The sequence below is a fragment of the Sarcophilus harrisii genome, chromosome 3, assembly GCF_902635505.1.
Source record: "Sarcophilus harrisii chromosome 3, mSarHar1.11, whole genome shotgun sequence".
Lineage (NCBI taxonomy): Eukaryota > Metazoa > Chordata > Mammalia > Dasyuromorphia > Dasyuridae > Sarcophilus > Sarcophilus harrisii.
Window position 1 is genome coordinate 604,349,322 of NC_045428.1, and position 13,246 is coordinate 604,362,567.

Here is a 13,246-nt window from a genome sequence, read left to right on the forward strand (position 1 = left end):
TTCTTGGTTTCCTTTATTTTGAGGGGTTTCCTTTTTGTCCTTGGGTTTTTGGCCGATCCCTTTTTTCCCGGGATTTTCCTTTCCGTCCGTTTTTCTGGCGTTCTGTTTTTTTTTTTCCCCTTTGTTCCGTTTTCTTTGTTTTTCGCCTTTTTCTTTTGTTTTTGACCCCGTTTTCCGTTTGTTCTTCCCCTTTGCCTGCTTTTGTTTCCGGTTTTATTTATTTTTTCTCTTGTTTTCCTTTGTCTGTTCCCTTTTCTCTTTTGTTCCTCGGTCTTTCTTTTCCTTTCTTTCATCTCTTTGTTTTTCTCTTTTTTCTTTCTTTCTTTGTTCTTGTTTTTCTGGCCGGCGGTTTGTTTTCCCCTTCTTTACCGGTTTTTTTTTCCCCTGGTTTCTGTTCTTTGCCCCCCTTCTGAATAAATTTAATTTGGTCTTGTTTTTTGTTTTTTTCCGTTTTTTGCCCCTTTCCCCGCCGGCCAAAAACCGGCCGGACGCCCCCGGTTTCTGCCCCGTTTCCTGTTTTTCCTTTTAAAGCCGGTTTCTTTTGTCGAATCCTTTCGAGTTTTGTTTGGGCTGTTGGGGGGGCTCCCGAGCCCGGGCTGGGGGTGGGTGGGACTCGGGCAGAGACAGGCGCACACACAGAGACAGGGAGACAGGAATAATCTGAAACAGAGACACGGGGAGATCTTGCCCCCGACTGGATCTCCCCGCTGGTCCCGGATTCCCGGGGGGGGGGAGGGGGGGGGTGTTCAGGACTAGGGGTGCGGGGGCGGTCGTGGCCCACCTCCCCGCCCCCACCCCAAGGGGGATTCCGGCGTCCGGGGGCGGAGGGAGACGCCCGGCCCGTCTGCTTGCCCCGGGCCGCGTCTGCTCCGCTGGGCGGGGCCCCTGCCTTCGAGGGAGGAGGGGAGGGAGCCTGATCCCCAGCCCGCCCCCTCAGGGCCCCAGCCTCGGCGGCCCCTCCGCCCCGGCCTCCCGAGGTCCCGGAGTCCCCCCTCTCCCAGCTCTGCCTCAGCCCCGGGTCGCTCCCTGGCTTTCCCCCGGTCTTGCCGCAGTCCTGGCCGTGCTTGCCCGGGCCCAGCCCGGCTGGGGCCTCCCCCCCTGCCCCCGGGTTCCTTCCGGCGCCCCGTCCCGGGCCCGGGGGACCCAAGCTTAGGCTGGACGGCCGTGCCTCCTCACCCGGGGCTCCTTGGGAGAGCCCGGGCTAGCCGCCTCAGCTGGACCCCTTCCCTTCTTCTTCCTCCTCCCCCTCCCCATCCGTGCTCGCCTAGGAAGGAAAGCGGCAGGCCCCCGGCACCCAGAGAGCTGGGGCGGGAGACAGAGACACCCAGAGACCAAGAGGTGGGTCAGCAAACGCAGAAAGGAGAAAGCCGGAGAAAGCGAGGCGGGGGAGGGGGGACAGGGGGAGGGAGGGGGGAGAGAAATTAAAACGATTGACAGAACCGGAAATTAAGAATTGGAGACAGGCAGAAGAAAAAGGAGGGAGGGAGGAGAGGACAGAGAGGAAAGAAGAAAAAAGGAGAAACAGGAGGAAAAGGAGAGAGGGGGGAGGAGAGAGGGAAAGGGAGGAGAGAGAGAAGAAAGGAGAGAGAGAGAGAGAGAGAGAGACTTGGAGGGTATTTAGGGACAGAGTTGGACAGGAAAATTTGGAAAGGAAAATGGAAAGGAAAACCGGGGAGAGAGGAGAAGACAGCAGAGGGAGGGGATTGGGGAAGGAGAGCCCGGGGAGGAACCCGGGAGGGGGCTTGGAAGAAGGGGGACGGGCGGGGAGGGGAAGGAAATGAAAGGGGCCGGGGAAATGGAAGGGGAAGGAGCCATGGAAGAGACCAAGCTTTCCAGAGGGAGATGGGGAGGTGGGGACGCCAGTGGGAGATGCAGAGACAGAAATGGAGGGAGGGTGGATGGAGCCATGGAAGAGCCCCAGCTTTCCAGAGCCAGATGGGGAGGTGGGGGGGCCAGTGGGAGACAGGAGACGGGAGCAGCAACCTGAGGCAGGAGCCGCGAGGGAGAGGTCCTGAAGGATCCCCTCCTCATTTCCTTCCTGCCCGCCCCCCTGCAGAAAGCCAAGTTTGTTGGAGGGAGATCCGGCTGGACTCCCGCCACCCTTTGGGATGAGCTTTGGGGCCATGGGGGCCCTGCAGGTGAGTGAACTCAAAGGGGTGGGGGCGGCCGGGAGGTTGGGGCGGGGGGGGGGGGCAGGGGGGGGTGTGCCCCCTCTGTAAGCTCCCCAGCGTGCTGACCCGCCTGCGGACCGACCTTCTCTGCTACCTTTGGCACGTACACTGGCTCCGCCGAGCGGGGGGCCCAGCCCTTCGGAGCCTGGACCCGGAGCTGGGGGCTTTGCAAGTGCGGCTGGACCGACTGCTCAAGAGACTGCAAATCTTGGTAGGGCCCAGAGACCCCCGGGCAGCCCCTACCTTGAGGCAGGGGGAAGCCCCAGAGACGGCTCAGCTCACCCCAGCCCAAGGCTTTGATTGTGCGCCCCCCCCCAAGCACCCAGGCCCGAGATCCTAAGCCCCAGAACTGCCACCAGGAGCCTGAGCTGGCTGAGACCCTGGGGGCCCTTAACCACCCGCTCTCAGCGGGAGGAATCTTCTTGGCTCCCGAGAGAGAATCCCTGCCAACGTCTAAGCCAGGCTGGGGACCATGAGCCTTGAACCCCTAAAGCATGGACCTGGAGGCCCCCAGGCTGACCTTTGAGGCTCTGGCTCCCTCGGGCCTCTGGGGCTGAGATCCAGGTCTTATAACTGGGAAGTTGGGAACCTCTGAGGATATGGACACAAACCTAGAACCTCCTTTCCCCCCTCTCCCCCCCATAGACCCAAGCCCTCTCCTCCAAGACTCTGAAAGTCTGGGTCGAGTTCCTTCTACCCTAGGAGGTTCCAGGCCCCCCCTTACCCAGAACACAGGAAACTGGGACCCCAGGGCTGAAAGCAGAGCAGGGCATTCCCAATGCCTGGGTCCCGGGAGCCCCCCCCCCCGCACTCCTCCCCCCCCAACTGCTGGCTTGCTGACTTGTGTCCCTTCTTTTCCCACAGATGGCGCGTTTCTCTCTGCCTAAACCTCCACCCGAGGCCCCAAACCCCCCTCTGGCCCCACCGGGCTCAGCCTGGGGGGGGATCCAGGCAGCCCACGCTGTGCTGGGGGGGTTACATCTCACCCTGGACTGGGCGGTGAGGGGCCTGCTGCTGCTGAAAGCTCGGCTCTGACTCCCCCAAGGGGAGAGAAGCTCGGCTCGGTGTGGGGCCCAGCCCTCGGCCCGCCTCCCTTAATACCCTTATTAATTTATTTATTTATTGGGGGCTCAGAGCGGGGTTCCAAGGAAGCCGGGGGCTCCAGAGAGCTGGGCCTTGTGCTCTGGGCCCCCTCAGAGTAGTCCCCACCTCCCACTGCCCCTTCCCCCCCCCCCCACAGGACCTTGGACAGCAATGCTTTCTATTTATAGCTATTTATTGGGGGGAGCTGCTGGTCTGGATGCAGGGGGTCCTCGACGGGCCCCCGAAGGGGGGGTTCGGTGGCGGAGGGGGCCCGGCCCCCCTCCCTGCTCCCCTGTCGTTGCCCACCTCTAAGTTATTAAAATGGCCGCTCCTCCAGCCCCAGCCCTGACTCTGGGCCCTATTTATTGTAGTTCTCTCTCCTTGTGTTTTGTACAAAAGAAATGTAAGAGATAAAGTTGGATCAATAAAAGCTGATAATCTTCTCTCCAAGTCGAGGGGGCTCATCCGGGGTGCTGTTCCTCAGAGCCTGGGGTGTTTGGGGGGGTGGCTGGAGCCGATGTGGGGGAGGGGTGGAGCCGATGTGGGGGAGGGGTGGAGCCGGTGGGGGGGTGGGGGGAGGGTGGTGTGGGGGAGGGGCGAAGCCGATGTGGGGGAGGGGTCAAGCAGCCATGGGGGCCAGCTTCCCTGACCTCCTTCTCTAGGTCTGACCCAAGAGCTGTGAGGGGGTGCTGAGTGGGCAGGGATGAGTCCTTATTCCAGTAGCGGAGGAGGGGAGTCGGGCGTGGGCCGCAGCGTTTGCGGGGATGTCCCGACCGAATCCAGCACCTCTGACCTCCTAATGACAATTGCTCCGATGGCCCATGGGAGGGGGCGGGCGGGCTTGGGCGGGTCCCCGGGGGGAGGAGAGAAAGGGGAACCCAGGCTGGGCCTGGGCACAGAGGAGCTGAGGCCGAGCCGGTTCGGAGGCTGTGCCCAGGGGCGCTTCCCGGGACTCGGGACTCAGGAAGAGGGTCCCGGCTCACTCCCAAGCGCAGGCCTCAGGGATCCGGGCCGGGGTCAAAGCTTTTCCCGGGGAAATTTGGGCTTTGAATCAGGCCTCCTTCCCACTGCAGGCCCCGGCCCCCCTCCTCCCTCCCAGGGGAAGGGGAGTCTTCCCACCGGCCTGAGCAGGGGCTTTCCCCGGGCCGCCAAGGCGGGCAGCCTGAAAGTGCCTCTTGGGGGAGGGGGCCCCAGCCTCGTCCCCTGGAAGTCCTTTGGCCCATCTCCCAAGGCTAAAGGAAAGGGGCCCCAGGGCCCCCGTTGAACCCCAGGGCCCGTTTCCCAAACCAATTCATCCCTTGCCCCCCAACCTCCAAAGAGTCCCAGGGCCCTGGGCCTGTTAGAAGTTCCCAGGAGCCCTGGGCCTCAGCCCCTGAACTCCAGAGGCCCCGACAGCCCTGGGCCTCAGCCGCCAAACTCCAGAGGCCCCCGGAGCCCTGAGCCTCAGCCCCCCACCTCCAGAGGCTTCGGGACCCCTGGGCCTCAGCCCCCGAACTCCAGAGGCCCCGGGACCCCTGGGCCTCAGCCCCCGAACTCCAGAGGCCCCGACAGCCCTGGGCCTCAGCCCCCGAACTCCAGAGGCCCCGACAGCCCTGGGCCTCAGCCTCTCGGCCTGGAGTTCTGGGAGCCACCATGCAAGCCTCCATTCCCCCTCCGGTGCCCCAGCCAGAATGGCCAATGGAGTCTGGCACTGCCTCCTCTCTGGCCCTCGGGGCCCAAACCTCCTGCCTCCCTCTGTCCCAGCACGAGGCCCCTGTTGTGGGACACACCCGACCGGGGGCACCCAGCTTCAGCCCCGGAACATCTCCCTGCCTCCGGGCACGGGGAGTTCTCCTTCTGGCCGCCTTAAGCTTCCCCCGGTCTTGGTTCTGCCTCTGGGGCTCCGGGCCCTGCTCAGAGTTCCAGCCCTCCCCCCCGCCCCCGGGCTGCGATGCTCCCTGCATGTGCCCACCCTCAGCCCCTTCCTCGACGCCCCTTGACCCCTCGTGGTCGGGCCCCAGGGAATGCTGGCCCTGGGCTCCACGCTTGGGGCTGGGGCCCCTCCGAGTTCCCTGGGCTCCTGGCCTGTGAGGTCACAATCAGCCTCCACGTGTGAGCGCAGGGTCCCGGTCCCAGAGAGAGCCCCGGTGTGCTGGCCAGCCAGCCCTCCCAGAAGGCCATGGACAGCCCTGCCCGCCCGCGGGGAGTACCCCGGCACCCCCCTGAAGGAGCCTCCACTTCCAGGGGCCCCGACCCTCCTTAGCGACGCCCAGATCCCCCGGCATCAATGGTGCCTCCGGTATCCTCACCAGGTGGGCTGAGAGCAGGGGGCCAGGCGTGGAGGGGGCCGGAGCCCTCAACGCCTCCCCGGCCCGCCCTCCTTCCCGAGCTCAGCTGGGCCAAAGGGCTGTTCCCACCGCCATGGGCCCCCCTTTCCCCTGGGTCCCGCCGGGCCCTGCAGAGAACCGTGATGGGAAGGCGACCCCTGGGGCCGCTGCCGGTTGGAGGACTTCCTGCAAATTGCCCCCGGGAGGGGCGGGGGCTGCAGGGGCCGGGGCGGGGAGGGGTTCCCGGAGGGGACGGTGTTGTCAGGGGCTCCCCGGCTCCCTGCCCCCCCTCCCTAGGTGACCAGCCAGGGGGAGCCGATTTTTCTGCACAACAAGGAGAACCCCGTGACGATGGGGGTGGCGTCCTCCCTTCCGGGGCGCCTGCTCCCGGACCTCATCCTGCTTGCCCGGCCAGTCGGGGACCAGAAGCACCAGGGCCTGGAGCTCACCAGGTGATCGAGGACGGCCCCAGCCCCCCCCTGCCCCTGTCCCCGGCCCCCTCCTCTGACGGAGCCCCTCCCTCACCTGTGGTTCCTGCAGGCTGCTGCCCACGGACTTGGCCCGTTTGTCCGTCCACCACGTGGCCAGCCGCAGGCTGAAGCTCCGCCTGGCCTCAGGCCGCAGCTTTTACCTGCAGCTGGATGCAGGCCCGAGGGAGGGCTGCTTCCTCTTCAACCGCTGGAGGTACCTGGTCTACCTGCTGCGCCGGCCCAGGCCCGCCTGGGGCCCCCAGGCCCACAAGGACCAAGCCCTCGGCCAGGGCTGCAAGCTCAAGGTGAGGGGCGCGCAGCAGCCGGGGACTTTGGGGGGCCTTGGGGACCTTGGCAACCGGGGACCTTGGGGGGCCTTGGGGACCTTGGCACAAATGAGGAGGTCTCACTCCCTTCCCTTTTGGGAACCAGCTCCCAATCTCCCCCAAGGACCTCAATGAATCCCCCCAAGGGATCAGGTCTCCTGAGTTCCCAGAGCAACAAGGCTGCTGGTGAATCCAAATATCTCAGCCCTTCCAGAGAAGGAGGCTGATGAATTTGGACTCCTGGGTCCCCAAGGGAGGAGGCAGCTGGGGCTGTGGAATGCCTGGGTCCATGAGGGAAGAGGCAGTGGGACTATGGAACATCTCGGTTTCCCAGGGAGGAAGCAGCTGGGGTGTGGAACATCTGGGTCCATGAAAGAGGCAGCTGGGGTGTGGAACATCTGGGTCCATGAGAGAGGCAGCTGGGGTGTGGAACATCTGGGTCCCTGAGGGAGGAGGCAGCTGGGGCTGTGGAACATCTGGGTCCATGAAAGAGGCACCAAATAACAGGGGTGGGAAACATCCCAATTCCCTGGAGGAGGCAGCTGGGGCTGTGGAACATCTGGGTCCCTGAGGGAAGAGGCAGTGGGACTATGGAACATCTGGGTCCCTGAGGAAGGAGGCAGCTGAGAGTGTGGAACATCTCGGTTTCCCAGGGAGGAGGCAGCTGGGGTGTGGAACATCTGGGTCTCCAAGGGAGGAAGCAGCTGGGGTGTGGAACATCTGGGTCCATGAAAGAGGCAGCTGGGGTGTGGAACATCTGGATCCCTGAGGGAGGAGGCAGCCGGAGCTGTGGAATGGCTGGGTCCATGAGGGAGGTAGCTGGGGCTGTGAACACCTGGGTCCCTGAGGGAAGAGGCGGCAGGGGACCCATATGGTCTCTCCTCTGTGACCTCAGCTCTTCATTCTCCCCAGAACAAGACCAAGATGTCCCAAGCTGGTGAGAAAATCCTCTATCTCTCCTTTGCCCCTCCACGGCTCCCCACTTGGCCATCTCTGCATGATTGTCTCTGTCTCTGAGCTACTGTCCCTCCCTGGTTGCCTCTAACTGGTTCCAAGCCCTCTCTCTGAATCTGCTGCCTGTGTCTCCACAGCAAAGGCCAAGGTAATGAGCCTGGGGGGACCTGGGCTGGCCTGGGACAAAGCCATGAGGTATCCTGCCCCTCCTCTGACTGGAAAGCTTCCCCCCTCCCTCCAGATGATGTCGAGAGCAGTCGGTGATTCCATCCCGTTCATGACCCAGCTGGAGTCCCCAGGCTGGAAAGGAGAGGAGAAAAAGTGGGCCTGGATCCAGGGGTGCCTCAGGGCATAGGGGACGGGCTGGGCTGGGGCAGTCTGACTCATTCTCCAAGATCTGGTTCCCCAGCAGGGCAGGGAAGGGCGGTGGCAGATTTGGGGTGAAAGCCTTTGGGTCCCTAAGGGATGGGGACGAGAGCAGGCATTCAGGATGCCTGAGGCCTTGAGAGGCCGGGGTCCGACACAACTACTCCCATAGCTCATTCTATAAGCATCCCACGATGGACTCTTCTGGGACTCAAGTGGGAGAGGAAGGTAAGGGATTGGTCTACATCCCAGCTCTCTGCAGCCTCCCCCACCCTCCAGCCCCGGCTTTTGGGATCCCTAATACAATCCTCATTCCCCTTCTCAGGACAGTCCACCATCACCATCTGGACCCTGTTCAGCATTATCTCCAGCATCCTGAGCCGGCCCAAGGTACTAGGGGCCTCTGAGCCTGGGGCTTGGGGGTGGTTAGGGGCTCAGGCCACCAGGGACCCTGAGGAGAGCCTCACAACCTCCTCCCTCTGGTCTCCCCAGGCTTCCAAAGCATCCACGCCAATGACTTCAAATTCAGGGCACTCCAGTGCTGAGCCCTGTGTGGTTCCCCACCAGACTTCATCTTCCTGGCTGGGCTCCCGCCAACCATTCAAGAAAATCTTTTACTCCTCAAACTCTTTTAATGAATACCTGTACTCTAGCTCCCAGTCCCAAAAAGATTTTCGCATGGCTTGGAAAAACGAACACCCACAGAGACGTGCCAACGGCCTCTCCAAGGCCCTACCCAGCAACCATGTCCAACATAGCCAGCACGGGGTTCCAAGCAAAACTCCACTCACTACTGAGTCCCAAAGGAAGAGGTCTTCCAAGTATGTAGCAATCTCCTCATCACGGGAGGTATTCAAAGGGAGATCCAAAAGAGAGAGCTTATTGAGGAACCATTTGGCTTTAATGTGCCTAGAGCAGGTGGGGGGTCCTTGAGAAAGGAGAAACTTAAGTTATGATATCCCTATTTGTTGTAAGATTAAATCAATCATACTGAACTCAAAAACCATTAATCACCATGCTAAACTACATAACCATTGCCTTATCAATTCCACTGAGTTAACACCGTTCTCTAGAGTTCTGGCCCTCTACATCTCCCGCTTTCTTTTGTTTTAGAACAAAAGATTTCTCAAGGAGATGAGAACCCCAAAAAGGAGGGGATCATGCCCTCCCCGACATCTCAGGAAAGGGGGTGAAAAACACTAAAAAAGAGATGATCACGCCTTCCCTGACATCTCAGGAAGGGAGATGAAAAGCGCCAAAGGGAAGTAGAGATTGCTAGCGGGTTTTGGGGTTGAAGGGTCTTATTAGAAACAGGTATGCACAAACCCATCAGCATGGGAGGTATTACACAAGCACATAACAATAACGCACAGGCTATTAGTGATGACTCTCCCCACAGCCGGTGCAGGCTCAGTGTGGTGTAAGAGACATGAATTGTACATTCAAGTAGTGATATAATAAACAACATGTATCAACATGAGGAATTATACATGTCCATAAATCCTAGAAATAATCCAAAACCAATCTATTGTCCATTACTTCATGTGTCAGGGAATCCAATGATTCCTGCAGATTTTGAAGTCCTGCAACAGTCTTATCAACAATTTTTTGATGTTTCATGAGTCAATTGCCATACATATTGGGTTAACAGTCATGCTTTTTCAGTAGCAGATATTTCTTAGGTCTTCTCCTTTGAGATACCTCCTTGAGGTTTTTTCTCTTTTCCTGTCTCTCTCCGATGGATAAGGCAAATATGGCTCATTGGCACCCATCTGATTCCTTCTCCATCTGTAGAGATACAAGCAAACCCTCTCCCCCAAGCAGTTAACCTATCTGGTCCTTTCCATTCACCACTTTCTGGATCTCTCCACATCACCTGGTGATTATCTTGGAGCTGCTCGCACTGGACACTGCCCTTCTGTTGGGTTATAAAACCTATATTCTCCCCAATTATAATCCCTTTCTCCCATCAGATTGCTTTTTGGCTGATTGATCATGGCTGAATATTGAACTTCCAAAGACTCTCAGGGTGTAACCTCAGCTGCCATCGTGCTCCAAGTGGTTTTTGCCTGGGGCCGGGCCCCACTTCCCGTTTCTCTGAGTCAGTCTACATTCTGAGGCCCAGTGGAAACCTCTGTCGCATTTTGGACATGGGGTTTTGGGTCTTGTCCTCCCACCCTGTTTTCTCATTCTTACCTAGTGATATAATGATTGGCTAATACTCAGTATGATGAATTGATTTAATTGTAATAGAGTATATAAACTGGGGACAAACTCAGCCAAGGAGGAGAAGACTTGACTAACCTCTGGTGGCTTTTCTGCCTCCCGCATTCTTCCACTAAGACCAAGGCCCATCTGAAGGTCCCCTAGAAAGCTAGCCTGGCCCCAAGGGAAGGAGACAATAAAAACTTTGGACTTTAAAAAAAGGGGGGTAACCATTATTATAGTAAATCAATAATACTGAACTAGAGAATTATTAATCACCATGCTAAACTAGATAGCCATTGTCTTATCAAGTCCACTGAGTTAACACCTTTCTCCAGAGTTCTGACCCATTACATCCCATCACTGGAGGTATTCAAGGGCAGTTGGGACTTGGTGGTTTCCTTTGAAGACCTTATAAGTCTTGAGATTCTCTGGTCTTTTGGAAGAGGGACCTCCCTGGAGAACAAGAGGCAAGTGGTACGAGCCAAGGATTTTAGCAATGACGGGATGTGTATGGTCTTGTGATTCCAGGTTGCACTTAGAACAGACCGTGGCCTCTACAGAGCCTGAGGAAGCGGCAGAGTTAAACCATGAGTGGCTCACCCAACAAGAGGACAAGTCCTTGATGGCTTCAAAGAAGTCCAGTCCCAGGCCCACATCCTCCGAGTCTGCCAAAATGCCCCACGTTTCCACCAAGACCTCCCTCTACCCATACCCCGAGACCTCTCCTAACCATCTTATTAAAGCTTCAGAGCCTTCCCCCTCCCACTCCCCTAAGACCCCACAGCCCTTTCCCTCCCCCCCACAGCCCTCCTCCTTCACCAAGGTCCTACAACCCTCCCCCTCTGCCAAGGTCCCACCTGAACAGTCCACCAAAGTGTCACCCCCCCAGGTCACCAGATCCTTACCCAAACAGTCCAAGAAGCCCTCATTCCATCCAACTACCAAGACCTCACCTGACCAGTTTACCAAGGACTCAAATGCACACCCCAGGAAGGCCTCAACTGGGCAGGCAGGCAGGTCACACTCTGGCCACTCCCTTAAGTCCACTGCTGTCTCATTCACACTGTACTCTCCAGACTCCACCAGTCACTCAAAGGAAGCTTCACCCCATCCATTTACTAAAGTCTCACCCAAACACTCCAAGAAGTCCTCCTTCCACCTCTTTGGCAAAGCTTCACCCCAAAACTCCAGAAAGTCCTCCTTCCACCTCTTCGGCAAAGCTTCACCCAAACACTCCAAGAAGTCCTCCTTCCACATGTTCACCAAGGCTTCACCCAAACACTCCAAGAAATCCTCCTTCCACCTCTTCCCCAAAGTCTCACCCAAACACTCCAAGAAGTCCTCTTTCCACATGTTCACCAAAGCTTCACTCAAACACTCCAAGAAGTCCTCCTTCCACCTCTTCCCCAAAGTCTCACCCAAACACTCCAAGAAGTCGTCCTTCTATATGTTCACCAAAGCTTCACCCAAACACTCCAAGAAGTCCTCCTCCTTCCATCCAACTACCAAGGTCTCACCTGACCAGTTTACCAAGGACTCAAATGCACACCCCCAGAAGGCCTCCACTGGCCAGGTAGACAGGTCACCTCCTAGTCACTCCCTTAAGTCCACTGCTGTCTCACTCACACTGTACTCTCCAGATTCCCCCAGCCACTCAAAGAAGACCTCATCCTACCCACCCTCCAAGATTTTGTCTGATCAGTCCAAGAAGATCTCAAAAGCCCCATCCAACAAAGCCTCCCCCAGAGCCTTATCCTAACCATCTTGCAGAACTTTACCCATCGGTCCAGAACGGCTCCATCTTACCCATCTACAAAGGCCTCATGTCATACCAAGTTGGTGAATCCTGGTCAGTCCAATGTGCCAGGGGAGACTCACTACCCTCAAAATGGGGAGTTCTCTCTACGGGCTCTGGGACTCACCCACTGGAATTCTGGAATCAGATTAAGCCTCCACATAAGAAAGTCCAAAGTCCCAAGCCTTCTATCCCTTGCTTTCTCAAGGTCCCAAGTATCCCACTCTTTAATTCTGCCTAGAGATCTAAATATTCCTCCCCTTCAACCCTCACTTGTCTCTGAAATCAAATCCTCTCTCCCCAAATCTCAAGCTCCCTGAGAGAACAGGGTATCCTTTGTCTTAATCCGATCCTCTTTAAGGACTTAATGGAGTAACTGCAACTTTCCTCTCTCTCAATCTCTCCAGTTTACCTTTGCTCACACCCATGACTCACAACCTCGGTCAAAAATTCCATGGTAGGATCCTGAGTTAAGGTAATGAATGTCATGATCATAGACCTAGAGTCCAAACTTCCATCCCGTTAGCCTCTCAGACTCAGACACCTAGTCTTCAAATTCCCTTTACTACAACTCAGGGTCCAGGCCAACAGCTCTGTCCTCCTTGAAGACCTTAGGCCACCAGATCCCTTTACTATGACCTTCCTCTTTACATAGGTACCTTAGTGTTGGGGAGATGCTTCACTTTCCCTATCCCATTGGAAGATGAGATCCAAAGATGCTCTTGGCCTGAAATGTATTTGGGACTGATAAGGGACTTATGGTTCCCAGATCAACCTATTAAATGTCTATGAATGACAGAAGATGGATAGACATGTATGTCTCTATCTCCCCTATTCCCACTCGGGTGTGTGTGTACATGTGTGCATGTGTGCATGCGTGTGCATGTGTGTGTGTGTGTGTGTGTGTGTGTGTTTGAAAAAGCTACATTGATTCAGTGGGGCCTTAGCCATGGGGAATAGCAGTAAGAAGAGGGGAAAATGATTTCTTAAACTAATTGTTGAATCAGAACCAAGGTTTTTTCCTGTTTCTACTTTCTCATTCAGAAATCAACCAATATGGGAAATTTAGGTAGAGATTTACTCAGGCCAAGATCTAATCAGACAGTAAAAGAAATTGTAAGTTTAGGGTAACAGGTGCTTTACTCAGATAAGTGTTTACTCAGATAAGTCTGGAAAAATGTTTATTATTTTTGTCAGAAAGGTGACATGTCAGAAATGGTGACAAATCTCTTTGACCAAGATTTGGGTGACTCAACTCAAGTACTCTAAGACCCTTATTGTAATACAATCCACTCAATTACTGAGAAAATATATTTTTTCATTAATTATTAACCAATCAAAAATGATTGCCACCCTCAGAAATCCCTGCTTTTCCAAGGTGATATAAACTGTAAGCTCACTGCCATGAGGAATCTTTGGTCTAAGAGACATGCCAAATGATCTTTTATTAATAAATGTGCTGATCTTATTAATAAAATGACTAAATTCTCTAGAAACTATGTGTTTCAAACTTTATTAAACATCGTAGAACAATGGGCCAAGTCTAGAGGCTTGGGTTCAGGACTTG

General features: G+C 56.5%; 2 protein-coding genes across 3 annotated transcripts; both read left to right on the forward strand.

Moving 5' to 3' along the window:
* Positions 1–2,096: 2,096 nt before the first annotated feature.
* On the forward strand, positions 2,097–3,720 carry IL11 (interleukin 11). Its single transcript, XM_031963518.1, has 3 exons — positions 2,097–2,138; positions 2,221–2,382; positions 3,036–3,720. Exons 1-3 carry the CDS (start codon positions 2,109–2,111, stop codon positions 3,204–3,206), a joined length of 363 nt encoding a protein of 120 aa, XP_031819378.1. The 5' UTR covers positions 2,097–2,108; the 3' UTR covers positions 3,207–3,720.
* A 2,136-nt stretch (positions 3,721–5,856) lies between these two features.
* FAM71E2 (family with sequence similarity 71 member E2) lies at positions 5,857–12,930 on the forward strand. 2 transcript variants are annotated; one of them, XR_004233437.1, is made up of 10 exons: positions 5,857–6,012; positions 6,101–6,335; positions 7,269–7,293; positions 7,448–7,458; positions 7,552–7,631; positions 7,849–7,904; positions 8,002–8,066; positions 8,169–8,497; positions 10,413–11,733; positions 12,335–12,930. XR_004233437.1 is itself a non-coding variant. In XM_031963519.1 (9 exons), the coding sequence occupies exons 1-9, from the start codon at positions 5,912–5,914 to the stop codon at positions 11,641–11,643; spliced, it is 2,133 nt and encodes a 710-aa protein (XP_031819379.1). In that variant the 5' UTR covers positions 5,857–5,911; the 3' UTR covers positions 11,644–12,521. The 2 variants fall into 2 exon arrangements, 1 of the variants encoding a protein (XP_031819379.1); XM_031963519.1 differs by having other exon boundaries at positions 10,413–12,521.
* Positions 12,931–13,246: the final 316 nt, after the last annotated feature.